We start from the raw sequence: 23329 nt of genomic DNA on the forward strand, positions 1-23329 counted from the left end.
AACCTACTCACTTATGAGTAGTTTAGTCGCCTTCTGTTTGATGTGCGTATGCGGTTTCTGGACTATTCTTAATTCTATGTTCTCACGTATATAGTTATGTGATTATGCGCTATGCCACCCACCATTCGGACTGTTGCCTATCCCAAGTCAGGTCCTGACGAGAAGCGCGGCACTAAATAAGCTGGCGCTGCGCCTCCTGTCAAACCTGGGAGATTTATATCTTATTCAGCACTCTTGGTGTCAAATGCCACCTCCATACACCATTTTTGGCCTCCCTCGGCCCGATCTTAGGCCTGATAGTCCCGGATTAATTGATTGTGTCGATGTCCATCGGAGATGGATAGCCACATCCCAATTTTTATTACTTGTCAGCCTCGTGGTGCAGTGTTTAGCGCTTTGGGATGCCACGCATACGGTCGCAGGTTCGATTCCCAGCCAAAAAGTGTTATTTATTTATTTATACATCAACGGTTCAAAGAACCTTTTTCAATACTTTTTTTTACAGAAATAATCACAGCAGTATTGATTCATTAAGCCATACATAATATGAAATATAGTTGAATACAACTAAACAATTTAGTGAAAATAAAATATTTAAAAAAATAATTAAAAAGTAAAAAAAAACATAAGATGTAAGATGACAAATAAAAGATAACAATTTACATGAGAAAATCTTATGTTCTAAATGTAAATATAATAAAGTAAAGTTAAGAATAATTTAACATAAAAATAAAGTGGCTAGTATTTGACTGTAATAATAAAAAAGAAAAATAATGCTACAATTATCATCATCATTCCCTTTCCGCACCTAATAGTGCATAGGGCACTGCATCGGTACACCAATCGCAGCGTATCTTGATAATTTTTGTTACATAAAGGTAAGATGATCAGTCTTACGATTCAGGTACCTGTCCAGGGTCTATGAAATATTCTAGTGTGAAAACACCCTCAAATAAATATTTCATACAACCATGTCGGGAATCGAACCCGAGACCTCTTGCATGGCAGGCTAACGCGCTAACCATTACACCACGAGGCCGACAAATAACACCTTTATTTTACCAGTTGGTTGGAAGAAGTTGCCATTTGAAATCTACGTGTATACAATTTATACTATGTACAACACCTTAAAATAAAGAAATAAACATATATGTAAAATACGATTCCAAGGAAACAAAGTTAAATTGAATAATATATTCAAAAATAAATTCTTTACTTTTTTTTAAAATCACGAGTCAGACTACATTTTAATTCATTAACAGAGTTTGTATTGAAAATATCAAATATTCTTATTTTATAATGTTATATTTAGGAGGCCTTCGTAGTGAAATGGTAAAAACGATTAACTCATGCACGGAAGGTTCCGGGCTCGATTCCCGGTAAAAAAAACACAAAAATTGAATGTAATTCCCCACTGTTATTGTGCAAAATTAATTGTTGAATTGCTATCCTTGCCTGTTGTGGTGCAAAAATAAAACACGAAATTACAACACTCGCGAATAAAAAATAAAATTAATCGACATTACTTTGTGTAATAAATAATTTAAATACTGCAATTGATGAAATAATGCACTGCCTTATGCACCATTGTGAGCTGTTTTTTGCTACCACCGCACGTTGCTTTGTATTTTAATCTGTGTTTCGGGTTCGATTCCCGATAAGATCGAAATGAAATATTTCATTTGAAGAGGTGTTATTCTACAATAAGACAGGGACTAATCTAATCATTGTTTTTGTGTAGGAAATTGATAGCAATACTCTGCAATCGGTGTATTAATACTGTGTCCTTTGCAATATTCCTTAGAATAAAGGTAGTGAAGGTAGTAAAAATATGATCTTGCTTTTTTTCGTCATAAAAAATATCTATTGTCATCTTGCCCTAAGGTGACTCATTAGCCCGATCTCCCCTTTTAAGGAAATTCTCAATACTCTCGCCATAGATACTCCATCCATTTGTCTTTCAGATCGGAAGAGGATAGGGGGGCAGGTTGTTTATTATTATTTATGATTGAAAACGATTTGTTAGAACGGTAACCCGAAATTCTGGTATTGTCGGAGATAGGTTTCCTCATTGTCTCCGGGTTTATTATGCAAGAGATGATGGCACATCAATTTCCTGACAGTATTGTGCTATTTTTAGTCTCTCCCTCGCCGCCATCTTGATTACGGCAAAGTGCAAAATATTAGGGGTCTTTTGCGTAAGAAATATTGATTAATCGGCGCTTATATATATTAAATTCATGAAAATATTAATAAAGATTCAGTGATGTCGCGTTCTATCCTCCGATCTATAATATTGTTCGTATCATTTTTATATTTGCAAATAGTGTTCAGTACATTTAGCTACCATGCACGAGGTCCCGGATTCGATCCTCTGCAAGTTCGACATGAAATATAAAAAATAAAAAAATATGCAATATTGACCTTGGGTTTACTGGGACTATATGTTTTTATAATACTCTCTATTTTACCATCATGTAGATAATTAATGATCAAGGATGCTATAATTTACGTACAAATGGAATGCCCCATGCACTATTAGATGCTTCTACTGAAGAATACAAAACATAGGTGTTTTTAAATATGAAATATATTTCTTTTCGACACAGTAAACAATCTAATAATTCATAAATTGAAATGTGGACATTGCTTTACATTTATTATTTATGTATAAACAAGATACATAATAAAAATAAAAATAAATAATTTTACATGAAGAGTTTATATTTTGAATTTATTTTTTTCGCATACCAAACCAAGAAGCCCAAAAAACAGTGAAAAAATATCATTTTATTTTTCGTGTTCTCTCAGGAAACAGAACCCTGAATTTTCCGTGCGTGACCCACGTAGGCCGTAATGGCTAAGACGCTTCACGTTTATAAATGATAAAATATTATTAACGAAATATTATGTTAAAATCGAACAATTTTTTTTTTACTTGATTTTAATTTATTTTTTATTTTTATTATATTTTTTATTTTTTTCTAAAAATACTGTTTTGTTTTTCATGTATGTATATGAATAAAAATCGTGTTTTTGGCAAGCGATAGGAAGATATGTTTTACTGTCTTGGAGCAGGGTTACTTATCCTAGTTAGACAGTCAAAGCGACTTTATGTTACTGCAAAAAATAGTAGTCAAAATTGTAACGTATTTTTATCTAAGGTTAAGTACTCGGGACTCGGGACTATTATTTGTTAGTTTATCTTATGGCAATACCAAAACTTACATCGTTTGCGGAAATGGATCCTTTTTAATGCAAAGATTCGTTGCTATGTTCACATTTTTGTATTGCCAAACGATGAAATAAAAAAATTATAGTCCCAAGTACTTAACTTGAGATAAAAATATGTTACAATAGGAAAATATTAATAAATATGAAAGAAAAATCAATCACCAGTTCTAATTATAGGTACCTCTTCTGAAACTGAATCAATGAGAATATTCTGATTTAAATTAAAAAATAGCGTGTGCAGACATGAAAAGGTACGGAAGGAATTCTTTGTTTTCTTCCCCATACATTTGAGTTGAATGTTTCCATACTCAAATAAAATGAGCAATAAAATAGCCGGCAAAAATAATAATTAATAGCCGGCACGTCCGGCGTCTAGCGCCAGATCTAGGAAACCCGCGCATGCATAATGGCGGACGATTCAAAAATTTCTATTACAAATTCTGAAGTTTATAAAAGAAATGTTCGTCAGAACGGCTTCCTCCTCCGCGGCGGAAGCACCCCTGAAAAGATGGATTCTTTTGAAACCCGAACATGAATTTCCCGACGCGATCCTTTTGCTAAACTTTGATAAAAGCGCATGACGGATGCTGAGAGCTGAGATATTCACATTAATAAATAGTTATATAGACTCGTATGATAAATGCTTATTGTTACCGCGAATTATCAAACTCTGCTGAAACAGATATTATATATAGCAGGAAGAAAACAAAACTACGGAGTAGCTTTGCGAAAAAACACGTTTTTAGGACAGTTAAAAATTTACTCTCGGTGTCATTTTTTATTTGTTTGAGTTGCATTATAATTTACCTCGCTTTCTCAAAGTTTTTATTTACTAAGGATCGTTATTCCTATGTCTCATCATTTCCTTACCCGCTCCCAGTGGTGCATGAGACACTGCATTAGCACTAAAATCGCTCCATATCTAAATCAGTCTAACGCTTTAGGCTCCAGGGACAGAGAAATATTATTATTAACCACCATCAAAACAAACATTACACATCGACCCTGCCAGGAATCGAACCCGGGAACGTAGGCGAATGCACCAAACACGACACTACTAGGCCGACCTATCCCCACTCGATTTCCTTTTTCAGAATTTTTACCTGAGAGTAGCTATCGAATCGAAAGCGCTCGTCCAGGGTTGTTGCTCTATTTTACTCACATAACTGTATTCTTCATACGTCAGGACTCCATATTTACTTCTAAAAAATACTCCTAATTCTTTTAGTTAGCGCATTTGTTAACCATGCAATTGGATTTAAACTTTGATAAAATTAGTGATACTATTGCAAAAAATACATTGTTTATACCAAACCTACACGAACCTATCCTAACATAACCTATTCTATTACAACTGACACTTTTATCGCGATTCAAGACCTCGTTTTTCAACAAAATATCCGTTTCGTTCGACGCACGGCCATCGACAGGAAAAAATATGCAAAACAAATGACAGACGAGAAAATCGTATTTGATTTGCGAAGTGGACGGAACAAAGAATTATAAATCTGTACCAGAGACAATGGCCAATTGATAGAAGGGAAGGGGGAGGTAAATTGCCACAGAACAAGCGGGGGTCATCCGAGGACACCGTATCAAAGGGATCGGTCATAATGTAAGGTATAAATTGTACAACTTGACTATTCCATAGATGCGGGCTCGCTTGTCTGTCGCCATCTTTGTACAAATGTCAGAGAGACTTAAATGTTGCTTTTATGAACACGGCAGATTTAAAAAACTTTTTTTAATATATCGAATATAATATAAATCTTAATCATGTAAAAACACACTCTTTTTTATTTCACTAACAAAACAAGTTTTTGGTATTTCAGCTGTTATACTGTTTCACTTTCTTAAGGTGTTTTTAATTCATAAAGTCATCTGCGTTATGCTTATGAAATATTACAAAATATTTTTACTTTAATTGCGTATTGAAAATTGTACTTAAAGACATTTAAATTCAAGCACTAACAATAGACAGACAATCGACATGGTCAACTCACATCAATAATGTAATTAGCAAAATAGCAATGTTTTTTTTTTAAATCAAAAACTTCCGAAAACGGAAAAAAATATTATGTATGAAGCCTATGTCAAATCTAAAATATGTTATAATATTATATTACAACTATGGGAAACAGGAAACCAAAATGACATAAGCAGACTGCAACGATAGCAAAATAAAAAATTTATTCTAGTATATGACCAGCTAAAGAACTCTTAAACAATTAAATTTAATGAAATTTTTCAACTAGAATCTTTAAAATCTATTCATAAGTTAGCTACTGATATAATTGTAGCCCAAGAACTAAAACAAGAAAAAAAAAATATCGTGGACATAATACAAGAATATCAAAAATATTTCACATACAACATTCTTAAACGATAAAAGGACGATCGAGAATAATAAATCGGGGACTGAAATTATATAATAAACTACCAGACTAAACAAAAGACTGAGACAAACGTTTAAAAGATGTAAAAAATATTATTATCAACAACAGAGTATGACTTAAAAAAATAAATACTGTTTTTGTAATAATCCGTAAGGGCTAATAAATATATTTTTTAAAAAAGGTTACTGTATGAACACTGGTCACAGGTTAGGTTATTTCATACTAGTTTATTACGGGAACGTGAACGTAAAATGATTAGTTTTCGCTTTTTTACAGCTATAAAATGAGTCGATTTTACCATGAATCGATCATGCACAGTAGCCAAACACGCAAACCACTTCTCCACGAGGCAGACAATACATTTTTATGATCTTTTATTTCATTTGAATCTGCTGTTTTACGGCATTATCGACCTCTATGACAGTATCTAAAAGAGAGCTGAAAACTCCAAGTGCAGGTCGTGCACAAAAAGACAAATGAGCACAAAAAGTGCAGAACTCCCGTACCATCCGGTCACGGAACAAACGTATCACAGAGTTATCATTTATGGATATTCCCTTCGCGGTCTCCACTTGAAACATTGCACATCCGGTCAATTGTTTTTCAAAAAAATGCGCAAACTGTGGGAGATTTCTTTTGGTCGTATATTCCATGTCTTTTGACGTACGATCATAATATTAGCGGGGTTGTTTTTGCACTACTCGTTTTATTTTTTAGCACATAAATTCAATGTATTTTCTCTATGAGGTATTTTGTTTGTGAAATATAAACAGAACGACGAGTGTTTTCGACTCGTTGGCTACTCTCTGATAAAAATACTGAATAAGGAAATTGAGTGGAGAATAAGGAAATCGAGTGGAGATAAGTCCGCCTCGTTGTTTAGTTGGCGTGTTTGACCATCATGCTTGAGGTCCTAGGTTCGATTCCTGGCAGGATGGCGTGAAACATTGATTTTAAAGGTTCCTTAAACTGCAATATTTTATTTTTCCTGGACTGGCACCTGAATCGTGAAACTGATCACCTTACCTTCATATAACAGATAGTCGAAATAAGCCGCGTTTAGTTAACAAATGCAATTCCCTAGGTACCAACGAATGCGGAAAGAGGAAAGGAATGATGATGATTTATAAAAATAATAAAATGCATTCAAATCGACGTCTCAAGAAACACTGATGTTAAAAAGCCAAAGGAACGCGGTTTCTGTTTTGTCCATCTTGTATTTAATAATTATTAAATTGTCTAATTTAAGAATATTATTCAGTAAATGCTATTTACCGCGTTATTTTTCAGGACCGTCCGTCAAAACCATTGATACGGGTCCAAAATCGGGATTTTTCCCTTATTCTTTTTCCCGATATGTTGTGTCGTTTTCCTGTTTTAGTCTGGCAACACTGACCGGGACTAATTATACAAACGATACAGAGAGACAAAAGACTTGTGTTCCGGATTCGAATTCGCGATATGACATTGGCGGGAAAGATTCGAACAGAAAATGCCTTTGTAGAGACCGTAGATAAAAGAAACACGTGTCACTTTATTCAGAATTCGAATTGGAAATATATTTTTTGTAGGCTAGTAAATTTAAAATTGTTAGCCTGCTAAAGTTATGCATGATGTATTCTTTAGTAATTTTGTTTTAATTTTACTAACGATTCTCAAATATACTTACTTATTTTCTGAATAATGGTGATACGAGTATTATGTTAATATTATTTAGATCCCGCTTTTATATGGAAGTCAAGACATTTACACAGCTTACGACCTGTTAATGGGTGGTTTGAGTGATCATTTAACATACTGCGGAACATTCACCATTCTACCTGTGTCTGAACTTTCAAATTTCTTCAATAAGTTATAAAATATTACTGTTCAAAGCAAATATTTCATTCTGAAATTTCGAAGTGGTTTGATTATTTTGGTAATGTAAATGTGTACTGCTGTGGTCAAGATCAGACCGATAACTCCTTTAGCCATCCCCCCTGAAGGGTTGGTTTGTCTATAAATTCGACTAGTCCGGAATCAAACCCTCGTTAGCCGTTTGCAGTTCCAAACACTTAGCTACCAAGCCATCGCCAAAGTTTTGGGACGTTTAATATAAATCGAATTTGCACCAAACGTGGACATTGGAAGTTCGATAATGTTATCACAAATGATACATGATTGGTACACTTATTTTAACTTAAACTAACTTAACTTTATTTAACTATTATTATTTTTATTTTTTTTGCTCCACAACAGGCCAGGAGGCCCAATTACAGTGGTTAATTACATCACAGAACACCCAGGCTTGAGAAAAATCACATTTTTAATTTTTGTGTTCTCACCGGGAATCGAACCCGGAACCTTTCGTGTGTGAGTCAAGCGTCTTGACCACTACACCACGGAGGCCGCCATTTTATATATGGAAGAATGGTAAACGTTAGACAGTGTGTAAAATGACAATTTTAACCAGCCAAGACGGGTCCTAAGCCCTATAAATGTCTAGAAATCCAAATTTTGTAATATTTTATTTTTAATTTATATTTAATTTTATTTTATTAGGTAATTCAACAAAGATACAAACTAGAAAACATACAATTTGAAAGCATTCGTCGATACAATTTTCAATTCATATGTATATATAGAATTACACAAAATAGATTTATATGTTAAGATGTAATGCACATTTATAATATATTTTTTTATTATTATTTAGGATACAATGCAATTAAAAATAAGTTGTTCGTGTGTACTTATTAAATAAGATTTATACCTAAGAGATTATTCGCAAAAGCTGAGAGAGTATCATGAAAAATAACAATTTATTGTTTCGACAGTATATATTATATTCCCGACACATGCGGGCCATAGGTGTGTGGTATGTAGCATTATTTGAAAACAAAGGCAGTTTAAATATTTCCCGATGTCTGAGTGTTCTCAATCCTGCATTTATTTGTATTTTATTTAGGAGGTTAGTATCTACTTTATAGTTTAATATTTTATACTGAAATAAAATATTAAACTATAAAGTATTAAATTAATAATCGCTTCATCTCATAAATGATGGCGCATAGGGCACTGAATTGAAATAGTACATGCAGTGTATCTCGATCGTGTGTTACGGGAAGTTAAGGTGATCAGTCTTACGCTTCAGGGACAGTAAAATATTGCAGTGTCTCCAGGTGGATGATGAATACAATTCTGTGTGTGAATTAGAACCAGAATTCTGGTCGAGTGTTTTCGACCCGATGGCTACTCAGATAAAAATCCTAAAAACGGAAATCGAGTGGGGATACCTCTGCCTAGTAATGTAATGGTTGGCGCATTCGTCTATCATTATTGAGGTCCCGGGTTCCGTGAAGGAAGGATCGACGTGAAATATTTGTTTTGTTGATGGTTCGATTTAATCGTTCCTGGACTGGCATCTGAAGCGTAAAACTGATCACCTAACACTCATGCAACTAATAATAATATCTAAATACGCTGCATTTGGTTTACAAATGCAGTGCCCTATGCACCACTTGGTGAGGAAAAGTAAATGATTATGATTTATGCCACGTCACCAAGCCATACAAATATTGACAGTCACATTTTTTATTTCAATGAGTCAAAAGTAATGTGTGTTTTTTTCTATCTCGCTCTTTCTTGTAAAGCTGTTTTCGAGAGTAAATGAGACAAAATGCCTTCTGGAAAATGTCTTTATACCCAAGGCGGGTAATTATTTCCTCGTGGGATTACTAGGTGGCAAAACCATCTCTATACCTAATTGGTTCGGGTCTCCGCTAACTACTTTCGTCCTAAGCCCCCCGATATTATGGTGATCGCAACTTTTCCAAATACAACCAAATTATTATTAACACAACTACAATGAATATTAGTTTATCCGTGGGGCATCCATGATTTATCAAACTTTGAAACTAAGTTTTGAACTTTGAGCCATCGAAAAGCAATTTATAAAACGATAGAAATATGATTCAGCAACTTTTGGGTCAAAAATTTATTTTTTAAATACTTAAAAATGCGAAAATACGTTCATTTAAAAAATATACATTAGTGCAGTGGATTATTTGCAACAAATAGTTTCTAGAATGTGTGATGTATGCCTGGAAAAACGAACGAAAAGTGATGGTATTTGAAAGGGGAAATGAAGTTACTGACTGCATAATAAATGTAAACAACAAATATCTTGAACGAATAATTTATAAGATTAAGAGAGGGTCTCTCAGATGGTTTGATCATGTAGAACGAATGGACCACGAAAGAATGGTAAAACAAGTATATGTGACGAAAATGAACGGTAACGTGAGACGAGGACGACCAAAGAAGACGTGGCATGACCAGATAAACCAAAATCTTAAGTCTGATCATGTCAAAAGCAGACAGAACCGAAGGGCATGTATGACAAGATGTATGAATATGGAAGAAGCTAGGAATGTATGCCAGGATAGACGAGTGTGGGTATCCTAAAGAAAAAAGTACCGGAGCGCACCGCCACCACTATGGTGAAGTGGGAGGAAAGTGGGACGGGGGAGGGGGGACACATGTTAAGACTTTTGCCAGTTATCAGCAATAAATACGTTTGTTGTTATTTTGAATTATTCGAAGAGACTTAAGTAGATTTTTTTTTGAAACGTAATATTTGTTCCTGGCCAGAGCCGGAGCGCCGCTCCGCTCAGATAACAAGTGCCGGAGCGCCGCTCCGGCCAGACTACACCACTGCCTACGGGGAAATGGCGTGATGGTAGTAGTAGTAGTAGTAGCAGTTCAAACTCTTTTTCATTGATAAAATAATGCGTTAACACGGTGCCATCTCTTGACTGAAATACTTAATCTGACCCCACATATTCAGCTTGATCATTGCGGTTCACGTCTTGGATAAAGCATTCTCAACATAGCATAACACGTTCCTCACACTCCTCTCATTCCTTTTGGACTACTAAGGGGATTCATTCACCGAGTTTATATTTATAGATATACATAGTGAAAATAGTGATGTGCATACAAATGGGAGAATCAATCAATCAATAGTATTTTAAAATATACTGTTAAAACCACCACCATGGCACTAAATTTGTTCATCAACACAGTACAGTTTCCCAGAATTGTCTTTTGAAGTATAAAACTGACTTCACCTAACAAAAAAATATCTTGTCCTTTCGTATTATAATAAAAACTTTCCTAGTGTTCTTTTGAAAAAATGTGACCGTTTTTTAGTATAAATTAGTATATTAGTGGTGTTTGAGTGAGTTGTCCGAATGAACTGTCCGCCATTTTAAATAATATAGAACGGACACCCCCTCAAACGCTCTTACATTTCCTTTCACATCTTCATCATATTTCCAAGGCTGGCATGTCCGTTAAAATAAAATACACTCATTTGAAGTCTTGTAATCTGCACTCATTAGGGAGTTAAATGATGACAAATATTGTTTTCTACATTAAGTTAATGATACTCTCTGAACAGCGGCAGTTCCTCATGCGCTTGGCATATTTGTCTTTGCGTTTGACCACAATATACATGTCCGACTAACTCCCACGCGCGTTTTCCCTTTCACAATCGTCAATGATCACTCTATAAACATCTAGAAACTCAGTAAAGAACAGCATCACACCTAATTATCATCATATTTATACACGCGCGATTGCAAAAAATACATTTAATCGAAAAGTGATGCTATTGTTTTTTAATAGGAGTAGATAGGTACCTACCTTGATCGTTTTTAACGTTTAGTCATTTGATCAGCACATTTCCTAATAGAATCTTATGTTTTGAATTCGAATTTTAAAATTAGAACGCAAGTGTTACCTACTGCTTGTCAGGGGAAAATAAAACATAGATTTTCTTTTGTTTTTTTACTGTTTTGTGTGACTAGTCAATGTTATTTAGCTTTGTAAAGATGGAATCTACGAGCTGTTTTCTAAGATAAATTATCATTTAGTGGCAGTAAATAAGAAAAGGTCTTGCAGTTTTGTAATGCCGCATTATTTGTCAATGCGACCGCATGACCACTGCCACCGGGCGCGGGCGTTCGTCGACCTCTCAGTAAGCGGTGCCAAAATCTGTCTCATTGTGAATTTAATTTCAGCCGGTTGAGGGAAACAAGATGGACGCCGAGACTCGCAGAGGACAACCTTGCAACAGTTGTTACAGATAATCCTCGAACACAATGAGCTCCTCTTTGATACACTTTGGTGTTGAGACATAAGTAGAATCTTGTATCGCGTGAGCTAATTTGCAACGGTTGATTAAGTGATATAAATGAAATATCCGCGCTGTCTCTAAACTCGAAATTTATTAGGAAAACGCATTTTCAAAACCACGACAGCGAACATAACTTATCTTCATTACAACACTTATATTAGGTTTCCCATGAACCTTCGTTACGCTATGTGAATCACAATAATTAATTTAATTGTATTGTCAACATAACCGCCATCGCCATACTGTATTTCATTTCTGATTCCTCAATAATATCATTGTTCTAGACATCGGGCGTTATTTATAAATCTCAGCTCGGTAGATTTGATTACTGATTGCTCAAAAAAACACCAGAAAAGTAACTATATTCGTTATCAGCGCCATACATCAATCAGTCAAGAAAATGGCTAGATCACGCGAGGCACAATCGATCTTTTCTTTTACTTCCGATTCTCGCCATAGAAATAATAATAATCGAGTCGATTAAATACGAAACAGCGCGGCATTTACATCCAAAATATTACAAAAGGAATCGGGGATACTATCGTTTGATATTTGAATATCATTCCTTCATGCTTTGTATTTTACGGTTAGATAAATTTAAATGTGCAGTACCCGATCTGAGGTGTCTCTATTGGGTATTCTAAAATGGTGGAAATAGCCCCGAAGCTGCTAAGTGAATTAGGGCCGCTCAGGTGGGGACCGGTAATCAAACAAAGCACACTTATACATTTCTAATCAATGAGGGGGGGATTTTAAGCTGATTGCAAATATCGTTCCGTAATGGATCGGACGAATGATTGACGATGATTCAAAGTTTTTCACAGCACGCGAGTCGGAACTAAAAAAGCAATGTTCATTTTCGCGCCGAATTACTTCGGAACACAACACTAATCGGACGGCAGACGCGGAAAACCGATGGAAATTCGATTTCCAACGCCCCCTTCGCAACGAGCGGCTACAATTCGCAATTATTATCATCGATTATGGAACGCTTAAAATTTTTAAGTACCCACACATTATAGTGTTGGCAGCGGCGCCAAGCTACGTGAATATAATCCGAGCGTATTTTCTATACGTTCATTTATTTCATTTATCGTAAATCGCCTAATCTTATGGCGCACGTTTTTTTTGCTTTGAAACCCCGTGGAACAACATGTCAAATTTGAATTTTAAAACTCTTAATTCTTTTAATTAACGTGACTTTCTTTTGTTTTCGTTTTTTCAATGCAAGTTTCGTGAAATGGTCGCGTTATCTTAGAATATAGGAGTGAATTAAACATTCAATAAAAGGCTCTAGGCATTAGCGGGTGGGTGTTAATTCTACTTTTAAGGTAAAGAACATTGCAGGTGTTAGAATACCTTGTTCTGGAGGTGAAATATTGCGCTAGCTGTAAAGTACACACCAAATATATCACGCCGATATAATACGCAGGCCTTGAACTTCCATATTGCACAAAACATGCGCTTGAAGTATTTTATTTCTTAGATTTTTTCAAACACGCCACAATGCGATACTCAAACTATGTATCTACCTAGGTACAGTATATGAATTATATTTTAAATACAATTATCAATTAATATTTCACTTTAAAAATTGAATCACGCGATTGTTGCGATTAAGTTATCCGGAGATATAATTTTATAACACCTCGTTATGGTATTTTTTACTTTATGAAAGCGTGTGCGTTCTTCGCACTTCAAACACGATTCTTCTTGCACAAATACTCGTGTACATGTACCTGAATATTTTCCGTAAAACATGACCGTAAAAATCGTGTAATTGGACAATTATCAGCGACGCGGCAGAAATCGCCTTCGTTATTCCAATATCGGAAGAAGGAATGGAATCGGCGGTGATCAGTAATCAGACTATGATATACGACGAACATTTTTCCAAGTCTACCGTTTTCAGACAGCCGCAGCCGCAGCCCTTCTACTTTGGGAATCTACCCGTAACCAAATGACACGCAATACTTCTTGTCGGAGACGGGAGGGGGTTGGAATTGTATAAAATGGGGGTTGGTGATTATCGGGCACGCGATTTCAATCATTAAACCCCGCATACATTCATTCTTCCCTCGCCATAACTGTGTATATGTGTTTATAAGAAAATTTGCATAAATCAATATCTGAGCTGGAGGACATTAGCTCGCTAGTGTTAACTCGGAAATGTTCCGAGTCCCCAGTCCTAGTGCTACCAATGGCAATGCGACAATCAATGAAGGCCCGTTCGACAGAATGCTACCGACACGCCAACGGAATTAGTCGACATGATTTTTTTGGGTCGGATTACATTTTTAACGCAATCTTGATGTACCGCAAGTGGGAACGCTATAATATCAAGATTTAGCATTCCAATTTTGTTTTGAAAAATAACGACATCAACAATCGCCCGTGTAGTTTTGTTGGAAGAATGGTACACGAAACGGCTTCCGCTACTTTGCGTACATAAACGTAATGTTAAGCTCTTGTTTAGCTTGTCAGCCGAACATAAGTTTGTTTCCTCGGGGTTCATGATATCGGATAGCGTGGTGGACTAACTCGTCTCCTAAAATACGACGCAATTATAATGCGAAAATTTGCACAAAGCCGCGCGAACAAGTGTGTCTCGCGCTGTTTCGTAACAAGCGCGAAGTGATGAATCAAAAGCATAATGCATCTGCCTACAAATATCTGCATCAAGATGCGTAAGATTTAGCGCTTCCTTGGAATGCTCCGAAAGATGGCGGATATTTGCGTCACGCGATATTTTCCGTAAATAATTGATACTTTTAACCGCATCGCTTTAGTCTAAAGCTGTTTTCCCACTTTCGTAATTTCGCTCACCCGTTCCGAACGACTGTAATTCTTCGTTCAATATTATGTCGCTGACGTCAAAGGGACGACTCTTCAAATATATGTCATCTTTGAGATTTAAAAAGCGTTCGCCGTAAATTTTTACAAATATTTGCGCTTCTTATTTTAAGTTGCGACGCGATGACTATTTTAGCGGGTTTTAAACCGCCGAGATTTATTATTATCGGTTTTAATGCAGCTGTCGTTTCTCGAATATTTATTTCAGAAAACAGAGAGATAAATCTAATTTACTCCCAAATGCATCACTCCATTTCATCGAATATAATAAGTATCGTCGCTGCACGCTGGGTGAATATTTTCGCGATTTAAATAACAAAATAATTAAGTCCGGTCGTCCGGCCTTTGATCCCGTAAATTTGTCAAATTCCCTGTAAATACTTCTTCGGTTGTGTCTTGTAACCGAAGGCGAAAAGCTTTCGTTTGTTTATTGCCATATAACCGCGAATCAAAACAATGGTGACCACTTAAGTCGCGGCCATTATTGCCACTTGCGAATTCGTCCGGGAGATGGCGGATCGCGGATCCTGCAAATCCGCGACAGTAAATTCCCTAACAGCCGCAATTAATCGACATCAAACCCGAATGCGAAGTGCATCTTCCCGAGATAGTTCTATTTCAGGTCCACAATGCGTCCGATCCAGAAACAATACCGCGTGGGCGGGTAACTTCTAACTTCGAGTGTTGACAGAACAAATTCTAGCCGGTGGCGAACGACGCGCGACATCTCGGGAATAAATCGCTAACTTTATTGTCGCGCGAATTTTACGCTTTCGATCAAGCTGTCGCCGATCGCCTTTCTGAATACAATTTATTCGAGAATTAAGGATAATTTCGCGGCGGTGAGGATTCTATTGGGTGCTAAAGCGTTCGGCTATTAACGCGATAAAAATAACAGCCATAACATTACGCGTTTGATTCTGCGTTCTGTGGATGATGGAAATTTCGCTAACGCCGATTCAACATTAAGCACCCTCTTCTATATCGTTAATGACGAGCTCCATACAAAATGGATTGCTTTTTAATATAAATACGCACGGTTCTCTCAGCGATCAACATGTTGAGCTTTTTAATGATCCATAGACAATTCTCGACTCGTATTTATAGAGTTTCGTGTCATTTGAGATGTTAAATATTCATTAAGGTTCGTTTATTGTCTGCATTTCCTTTGCGGCAAATGGAATTCGATACTTAACCGTGCGGAAATTTCTAGCACAAATATTCACTGTTTATACTTCTACAATATCATTTTTATTCGCTCAAATGCGGGTCTTTACCGTCTCAAACAATTTAATCCTCGTTTTATAATTGAAAGTAGTATTTAAAATTATAATTATCATCCTTTTCTTATTCCAAAAGGTACCGAGACAGTACACTGCAATCGTAAGTACACCAATTGAAAGCACCTCGATAATTTGTTACACGAATCTAGCAGTATTACGCTTTAAGTACCATCGGTACCGGGAATCTAAATAACTGTAGAGAAAAACACGTTTTCAAATAAATATTTAAGCTTCCTTTGTTGGGTATTCAACATAGTATACGGATTTAAAAGTTATTTAGTGAAATACTTCTGTCTTATAAAACCGCCCTCAGTTTGAACAATAGCGGTCCAAATCTGTACATTATTTTTAATAACCAAATGAATCCTATATTTATCGCTTGATAATTGTTGGTTATTTGCCAGCTATGCTAACATGTTCAATTACGCTGTTTTTAAATAAACATGTTCAAGATTTTAATCGCCATTTTGTCTCTCAACAGGTAAAGAAGGAATGCCGCCCTTCGGCCGTGGAGACTCCGGGGATATGAATGAGGAGCGAATAGCTCACATCCTGTCTGAGGCATCTCAGATGATGAGGACACCAGCTCCCAATGAGGACTCCAGAAGCAACGATGACTCGAAGTCCCCCCATGCCCAGTGTTTATCGCCATTCTCCAATAAGGTAATTTACATAATACGTATATGTTTGAATAGGCGTGAAATTATCCACAAGGAAAGATCGAAAAAGAAGCTCCAACGAGAGCTTCATTAAAACGTTAACGAAACAGATTACAGCTGCGCAATCCACAATCTTCTTCTCCGGTCTTTGAGCTCTAAGAGTTAATTTTAAACAATGAAAGTTTATCTTTATTCATTTTTCAACTTATCTTTATATATATTTAATTCCTCTATACGTGTGATGTCACCGAACTCCTCCTAAATGGCTTAATCGACTTAGTGCGGTTTTCAGATAAATATAGATCTTTGCGCTGTGCGTGTTCGTAGATATTAAAATCTTCAATCTATTATGTAAAAAAAAAGTTAGAAGCATAAATCTTTTTTTCTTTGATCTACCAGGGTTACATTCGACGAGAATGCATATACAAAAACAAATTAAAGGATGTTGTCGTTTGGTGTTTAAAAAAAGTTTGTTTTTGAATGAACAAACAACATTCGCTTTTTATGCATCTCAATCAGATTATTTCCTTACATTCTTATAATTTATTCCCACTTATTTCTTTTTACTGGATGTTTGGTAAAACTTAAACAATATTAACTGACATTCAATACATTTTTGAAAATCGCATTCATCAATAAAGTGCACCCCTGTTGGTGAGAAAAACCGAGTTTGACAAATGCAAAAATAATTCTATATTTGAAAATTAATTATTTTATGTTTTGGAATTCAACCATAAGCAAGAACCTAGGTACCTCCTAAAATTCCATTTTTAAGTATAAATAATTTTTAGTTTTGGAATTCAATTATAAACAAGTACCTAGGTACCTACTTACCAATGAAAAGTCTTTGTTCAAACTAGTATTATTATATAATTTACTAGATATGCTGTGATCCTGTAAATAAATTCATTCAATCGTGTTATTATTTTTAATAGTCATCTAACAGATTCTCTTTAAAGTACCTTTTAAAGTAGTTACATCGGTATATAATTAATTTAATCTTTAAAATAAAGTAATAGTATGTGTAGAGTTCATTACTGAAAATCTCCAAATAACACCATGTTTAGAGATAAAAGAAAATAAATATTTACATGGTCAATTTTATATAAACTGTTTTTAGTGATGGTGGATATTTGCAAAATGTCTACATTTTTACGTGATAGGACATTTAGAAATGTCTAATTTTGTTGCAACAGAGAGGGAAAACATTTTTGAGAAGGGAATATAGAAGTCTATGCATTTACGGGACTTATGACCTGTCATTGGCTGGTTTAAGTGGCCACTTTACACACAGTGTAACATTCACCATTTTGCCAACGTTTAAACATCCACGTTTCTTCAACTCTTCCGCCTGTTGACTTTTGTAAAGTAAAAGAGCTGAAACCTTTATCATGTAGGTGAGATTCATCCGGCTGAACCAATTCACCTACTAGGCAACGCCTGAAAACAATTTTCCAATTTTTATGCTTCTTCTTTTCCCAGTTAGTTGATTCAACAGTTGATCCAAGGTTAATTTTTTTTTAATGTGACCTAAGAAATATCACAATTTAATTCTAAACAAGTCTTTCAGCATACAACTATTTTGGTGTCGTTTTGCAATTATCTGAAGAGTCAATAAAAATTTTTCATATTTTACTCAAATCTTTTTTTGAACTTTTACGACTAATGACTGGACGATCGATGCGTTAGTACAAAAATACAGTCAAATTTTTATTTGAATTTATTAATTTCAGAACTAATCTCTCTTTTACTCTTTCCCGAATATCTCTGGAATCCGCCTACGTGTTGGATATCGCATTTCTAATTTGCTCGTTATTACTTCCCAGGATTCCAGCCAGAACCGGAGACTGAAGAAATACGAGAACGATGATATCCCTCAAGAGAAGGTCGTCAGGATCTACCAGGAGGAACTCGCCAAGCTCATGGGCCGGAGGATGGAGGACATGCGGCAGCCCAGAGAAGGATTCCCAGGGTAATTATCATGCTGATTGATAATAATCATTCACGCTTAGCTTTTTCGGACATAACGTTTGGCTATGGTTTGCAAATTTTAGAACATAGAAGAGCCTTACGCTCATACACAGAACTTGACGAAGGGCCGGGTTTGACTTCCGAAAAGGTTGCATAAAATATTTATGTGAAAGATGTTTTTTTTTATTTATTTTATTGGAAAGCCGACAGACTGGCATTAAAAGTGATAAATATTCCCATCATATTAAGTATCATAACAATAGATTCTCCAGTACACCATAGTGCTGATAAGGATACGAAATATTTATCTTTACAAAATCTAAATTTCTTCACTGGAATAGAAGGAATTTTTATTTTCATTATATCCTCTGAGTTTCATTTGTTTGAATAAAAAATAATTACAATAGAATAAGTTTTCATTTTATTGAGGACAGCAAACTTGAGCTAATGAATAGTTTTTTCTTTCCCCATTACCTTAGTGGCCCGCAGCAACACATGGAACGTCCCCCAGATGACAACATCCGCATGGCCCTCGAGGCCTACCACAGGGAGCTGGCCAAGCTCCAGGGATCTGGACAAGGCCTTCCCCCGGGTCTCCCTCCGGGAATACCTCCAGCCCTACCTCCCGGGTTCCCCGGACTCCTGGCTCTACAGCACCATCACCAAAACCCCCACCTCAACGGAGGAGCCGCTACCGGAGCAGTACAGGACCTCTCACTGCCAAAGGAAAAGGCCATGAAGATGAATGGAATCACAGAAGATAAAGAAAAGTCTACCGATGCTGAAGAAGCACTCAGGCACGCGGGAAGCGCGTTTAGTCTCGTGAGACCAAAGATCGAGCCTGGCTCGCAACAGTCCACTGGGTCGTCAGCCTCGAGTCCACTGGGTAACAGCATTTTACCTCCGGCTATTACCCCTGGAGAAGAATTCTCAGGAGCGGCTGCTGCGAGTCCACTCCAACGCATGGCTTCCATTACCAATAGTCTCATCTCCCAACCTTCCAATCAATCTCACCACAGTCCATCACAGAGGCCTCTCAAGGCTGTCCTTCCTCCGATCACCCAACAGCAGTTTGACTTATTCAACAATCTCAACACGGAGGACATCGTTCGGCGAGTCAAGGAATCCCTCAGCCAGTATTCCATAAGCCAAAGACTTTTTGGAGAATCGGTCCTTGGATTATCCCAAGGTTCCGTAAGTGACTTGTTAGCCAGACCCAAACCATGGCATATGCTGACCCAGAAGGGAAGAGAGCCCTTCATCAGAATGAAAATGTTCCTGGAGGATGACAATGCTGTCCACAAACTCGTTGCGTCTCAGTACAAAATCGCCCCCGAAAAACTCATGAGAACTGGCAGTTATGGCGGTATTCCACGTTAGTACTTTCACTTATTCAACTCAATCTTTTCACCTAATACACCCTCTTTTTTTTAATACCTACTCGTGTTATGAAAGTATCACATAACTATTCCCAGCTAATATTATGTCCATTTCATGGCTTAAAATCGACCGTTCCCTGTGTATTACGTGTACCTAATTCCCTTTACTGATAAATCTGTTATCATTTTCACAGAATGTCCCGCCAATTTGAGTAAAGCGATGCAGCCCACCCAGAAAATGATCTCCGACGCTTCCCAACTCTTTAGTAAGATGCATCAGGAGCAGCACGCCATGATGGGGGGCCCACCCCCACTGCTGCTCACCCCACCGGGCTTCCCTCCGCACCCCGCTCTGCTGCGGCAGGACCCCCACCAAGAACACAAGCACCATGGCAGCAAGGTGCCCCCTCCACCGCCGCCCCCCGTGCACCACTCCCCGCTGCCGCCACACCAGGGCTCCGTGATGCGCGCGCTCCACCAGCACATTTCCCCGAGCGTGTACGAGATGGCAGCCCTAACCCAGGATCTAGACACCCAAACAATCACAACGAAAATCAAGGAGGCCCTCCTGGCCAACAACATCGGACAGAAGATCTTCGGGGAAGCCGTTCTGGGTCTATCCCAAGGATCGGTTAGTGAACTCCTTTCAAAACCGAAGCCTTGGCACATGCTTAGTATAAAAGGCAGAGAGCCCTTCATAAGAATGCAGCTGTGGTTGAGTGATGCTCACAATATCGACAGGCTACAAGCCCTCAAAAACGAACGGCGAGAAGCCAACAAAAGGCGACGGTCGACGGGTCCCGGGGGCCAAGATAATAGTTCCGATACGTCCTCCAACGATACTGCCGAATTCTACCATTCTACATCTCCCAGTCCGCATGCTGGAGGGCCGCCATCCGCTAAGAAGCAACGAGTGCTTTTCAGTGAAGAGCAAAAAGAAGCTCTTCGCCTCGCGTTCGCTCTTGATCCGTACCCGAATATGGCGACCATAGAATTTCTCGCCACTGAACTCGGTCTTTCCACGAGGACAATAACAAACTGGTTCCACAACCACAGGATGAGGTTGAAGCAACAAGTGCCGCACGGTGGTGGAGCTGGTGATATCCCCGCCAGGGAGCAGGCCGGTGGTCAGGCACCTTTCGATCCAGTTCAGTTCCGACTCCTTCTCAATCAACGTCTGTTAGAACTGCAAAAAGAACGATTGGGTCTAGCTGGTGTTCCTTTGCCCTACCCTCCCTACTTCGCTGCCAACTCGAACTTGGCGGCGCTGCTGGGCCGTGGACTCCTTCCACCGGGAGATGCCGAACTTGCCCTGGGAGTTGTCAAAGAACAAATCAGCGGACTGGATTTGAGCATGCCGCTGAAGAGAGAACCCGAAGGCGATGACTTCGAAGACGATGATGTTGAGAGTAATATGGGCTCTGAGGATTCCTTGGATGAACGAAGCGTAATGGATTGCGAGGGGGATGGCGAAGTTGATGGTGACGGAGACAAACTCGACTCCACTCCCCGAGCAGCCGCCACCGGCCCCCGCTCTTCGCGGCGCAAGCCAGCGGCTCCTCAGTGGGTCAACCCCGACTGGCAGGACGACAAGGAGCGCCCCCCGAATCCTGACGAGGTAATCATCAACGGTGTCTGCGTGATGCAGACGGAGGACTACGGAAGACGCGCGGCCGAGCGGACGGTGTGCGTGGAGCCCGCGGGCGCGGAGGCCGAGAGTGCGGAGCGCGCGGCCTCTCCCTCGTCCCCCCCGCCACCAGCCCCCGCCCCCGCGCCGAGCCAGCCCCCGCCCCCCGCCCCAGCACAACCCGCACCTCCTCCTGCCCCTCACGAAGAGCCTATAAAGACAGAAGTGGACGCGGATCGATGGGACTATTAAACATCTCCAAACGTCAAATGTTGTGAATATAAACTGTAAAATATGTTAGACAAATCTAGTTAAAATATCAAAGAGACTTTGTTTTGTTTTATATTCTAATAATATTAGGTTAGCTAATAAATGAAACTTCCCACACATACGTACTGATAAATATAATCGTACTCGCTTTATCTTATAATATTTATAGAAAACAATTCCGTAGTGATTTTAGCGCGTAAACGAACTATCCATGTTTTGTCAGTTTTTGATGAGCACGAGGGCATTATTAGAGTGTCGTTACTGTAAAATGATTTAATGGTATCCTTAAATTATTTGGAAGATTCGGGAATCTCCTTTGTAATCTCCGAGTGTGTTGTGAAGACCTCTGCCGTTGGAGGTCGAGAGGAGGAGATGTGTAATATTTACATGCTTAGCATAACAAACAATCGACAGGTAGGAGGGAAACCTCCCGAGTGTACCCAAGTAACTGTGATGTTGGAAGAGAGGAGAGAACTCCCAGCGATTAGGTACATAAATAATTGTAACTAAAATAGAGGCTTCACCTGTAGATGTTGAGACAACTCTCAATAATAAGTAAAACAGTATGAAGGCTTAATCAACATAAGCTTATTTAATAAGATAACATTCGTGTTCCAGAAGTGTTGGCCAAAGACTCTTGTTTATTAATTAAAATTAATTATTCGCGATTATATTTTGTTTTAACTTGTACTGTTAACAATTAGTGAAACTTCGCCTCTAAAATTATTATATTTAATATTGTTAAGACAAACGTGCAATCTTTCATCGAAGAAATCGAACCCCAGTACATCATATAAATATTATAAGTAATGTGATTATTTTGTAATTATTAAATTTTATTGATAATACTTATTAGTTGATTTGTAATTTAATTAATTTTTAAAACCCTCGTACTATAATTATTATAATTTGTTATGGTTTTATGACTTGTCACACAAAGTTATTTCTATTCTACATTTATTCAATTATTATGATTTTAAATTTTAGAAAATAAACCTTTGCCTCGAGCATTATTAAAAATATTGTTGTTTTATTTTTCGTTTCTTATGCACATTATTATTTTTCTATACTTTTAACACATATATAAAAAGACTGCCTAGTCACTATGTTTCTTCCTTAATTATTTCATTATGTATATACTTAGAGTGTATTAAATCCCAGAAGCGAACATCGGCTATGTATAAAGCATCTGTATATAACAGAGTATGTAGCTTAACATCGAGAAGGTGATGGAGCAATTCGAAGGAGTGTATACCTGTCAATATTGCTTCGAATCACCTTTCCAGTGTTTCGCAACATATCTGAAAAACGTAATTATAAATTAATTAATTCAAAGGCATATCGATAGTTCATAAGGATCTTTCTTTATTATATGAAATATCAAAACATTTTAAATATGTGACGTAGATAACAGCTGATAAATTAATGGTAACGTGTTACCAGTGTTAATGTAAATATGAACAAACTGTTATTTAT

General features: G+C 37.4%; 1 protein-coding gene across 1 annotated transcript in view; it reads left to right on the forward strand.

Annotated features, from left to right (window-relative positions):
* The window catches only part of ct (homeobox protein, cut), a gene marked incomplete at its 5' end in the record, with an annotated part of 43629 nt that extends 20756 nt beyond the window's left edge, over positions 1–22873 (forward strand). Inside the window, 4 exons of the mRNA XM_088239075.1 lie at positions 16429–16610; positions 18433–18578; positions 19057–19952; positions 20151–22873. Coding sequence (XP_088095201.1) covers positions 16429–16610; positions 18433–18578; positions 19057–19952; positions 20151–21835 — 2909 coding nt within the window. The remainder of the gene's footprint in view (positions 1–16428; positions 16611–18432; positions 18579–19056; positions 19953–20150) is intronic.
* Between the last annotated feature and the right edge of the window lie 456 nt (positions 22874–23329).

The sequence above is a fragment of the Micrasema longulum genome, unplaced genomic scaffold (genome assembly GCF_059751315.1).
Source record: "Micrasema longulum isolate JH-2025_06_02 unplaced genomic scaffold, ASM5975131v1 h1tg002063l, whole genome shotgun sequence".
Classification (NCBI taxonomy): domain Eukaryota; kingdom Metazoa; phylum Arthropoda; class Insecta; order Trichoptera; family Brachycentridae; genus Micrasema; species Micrasema longulum.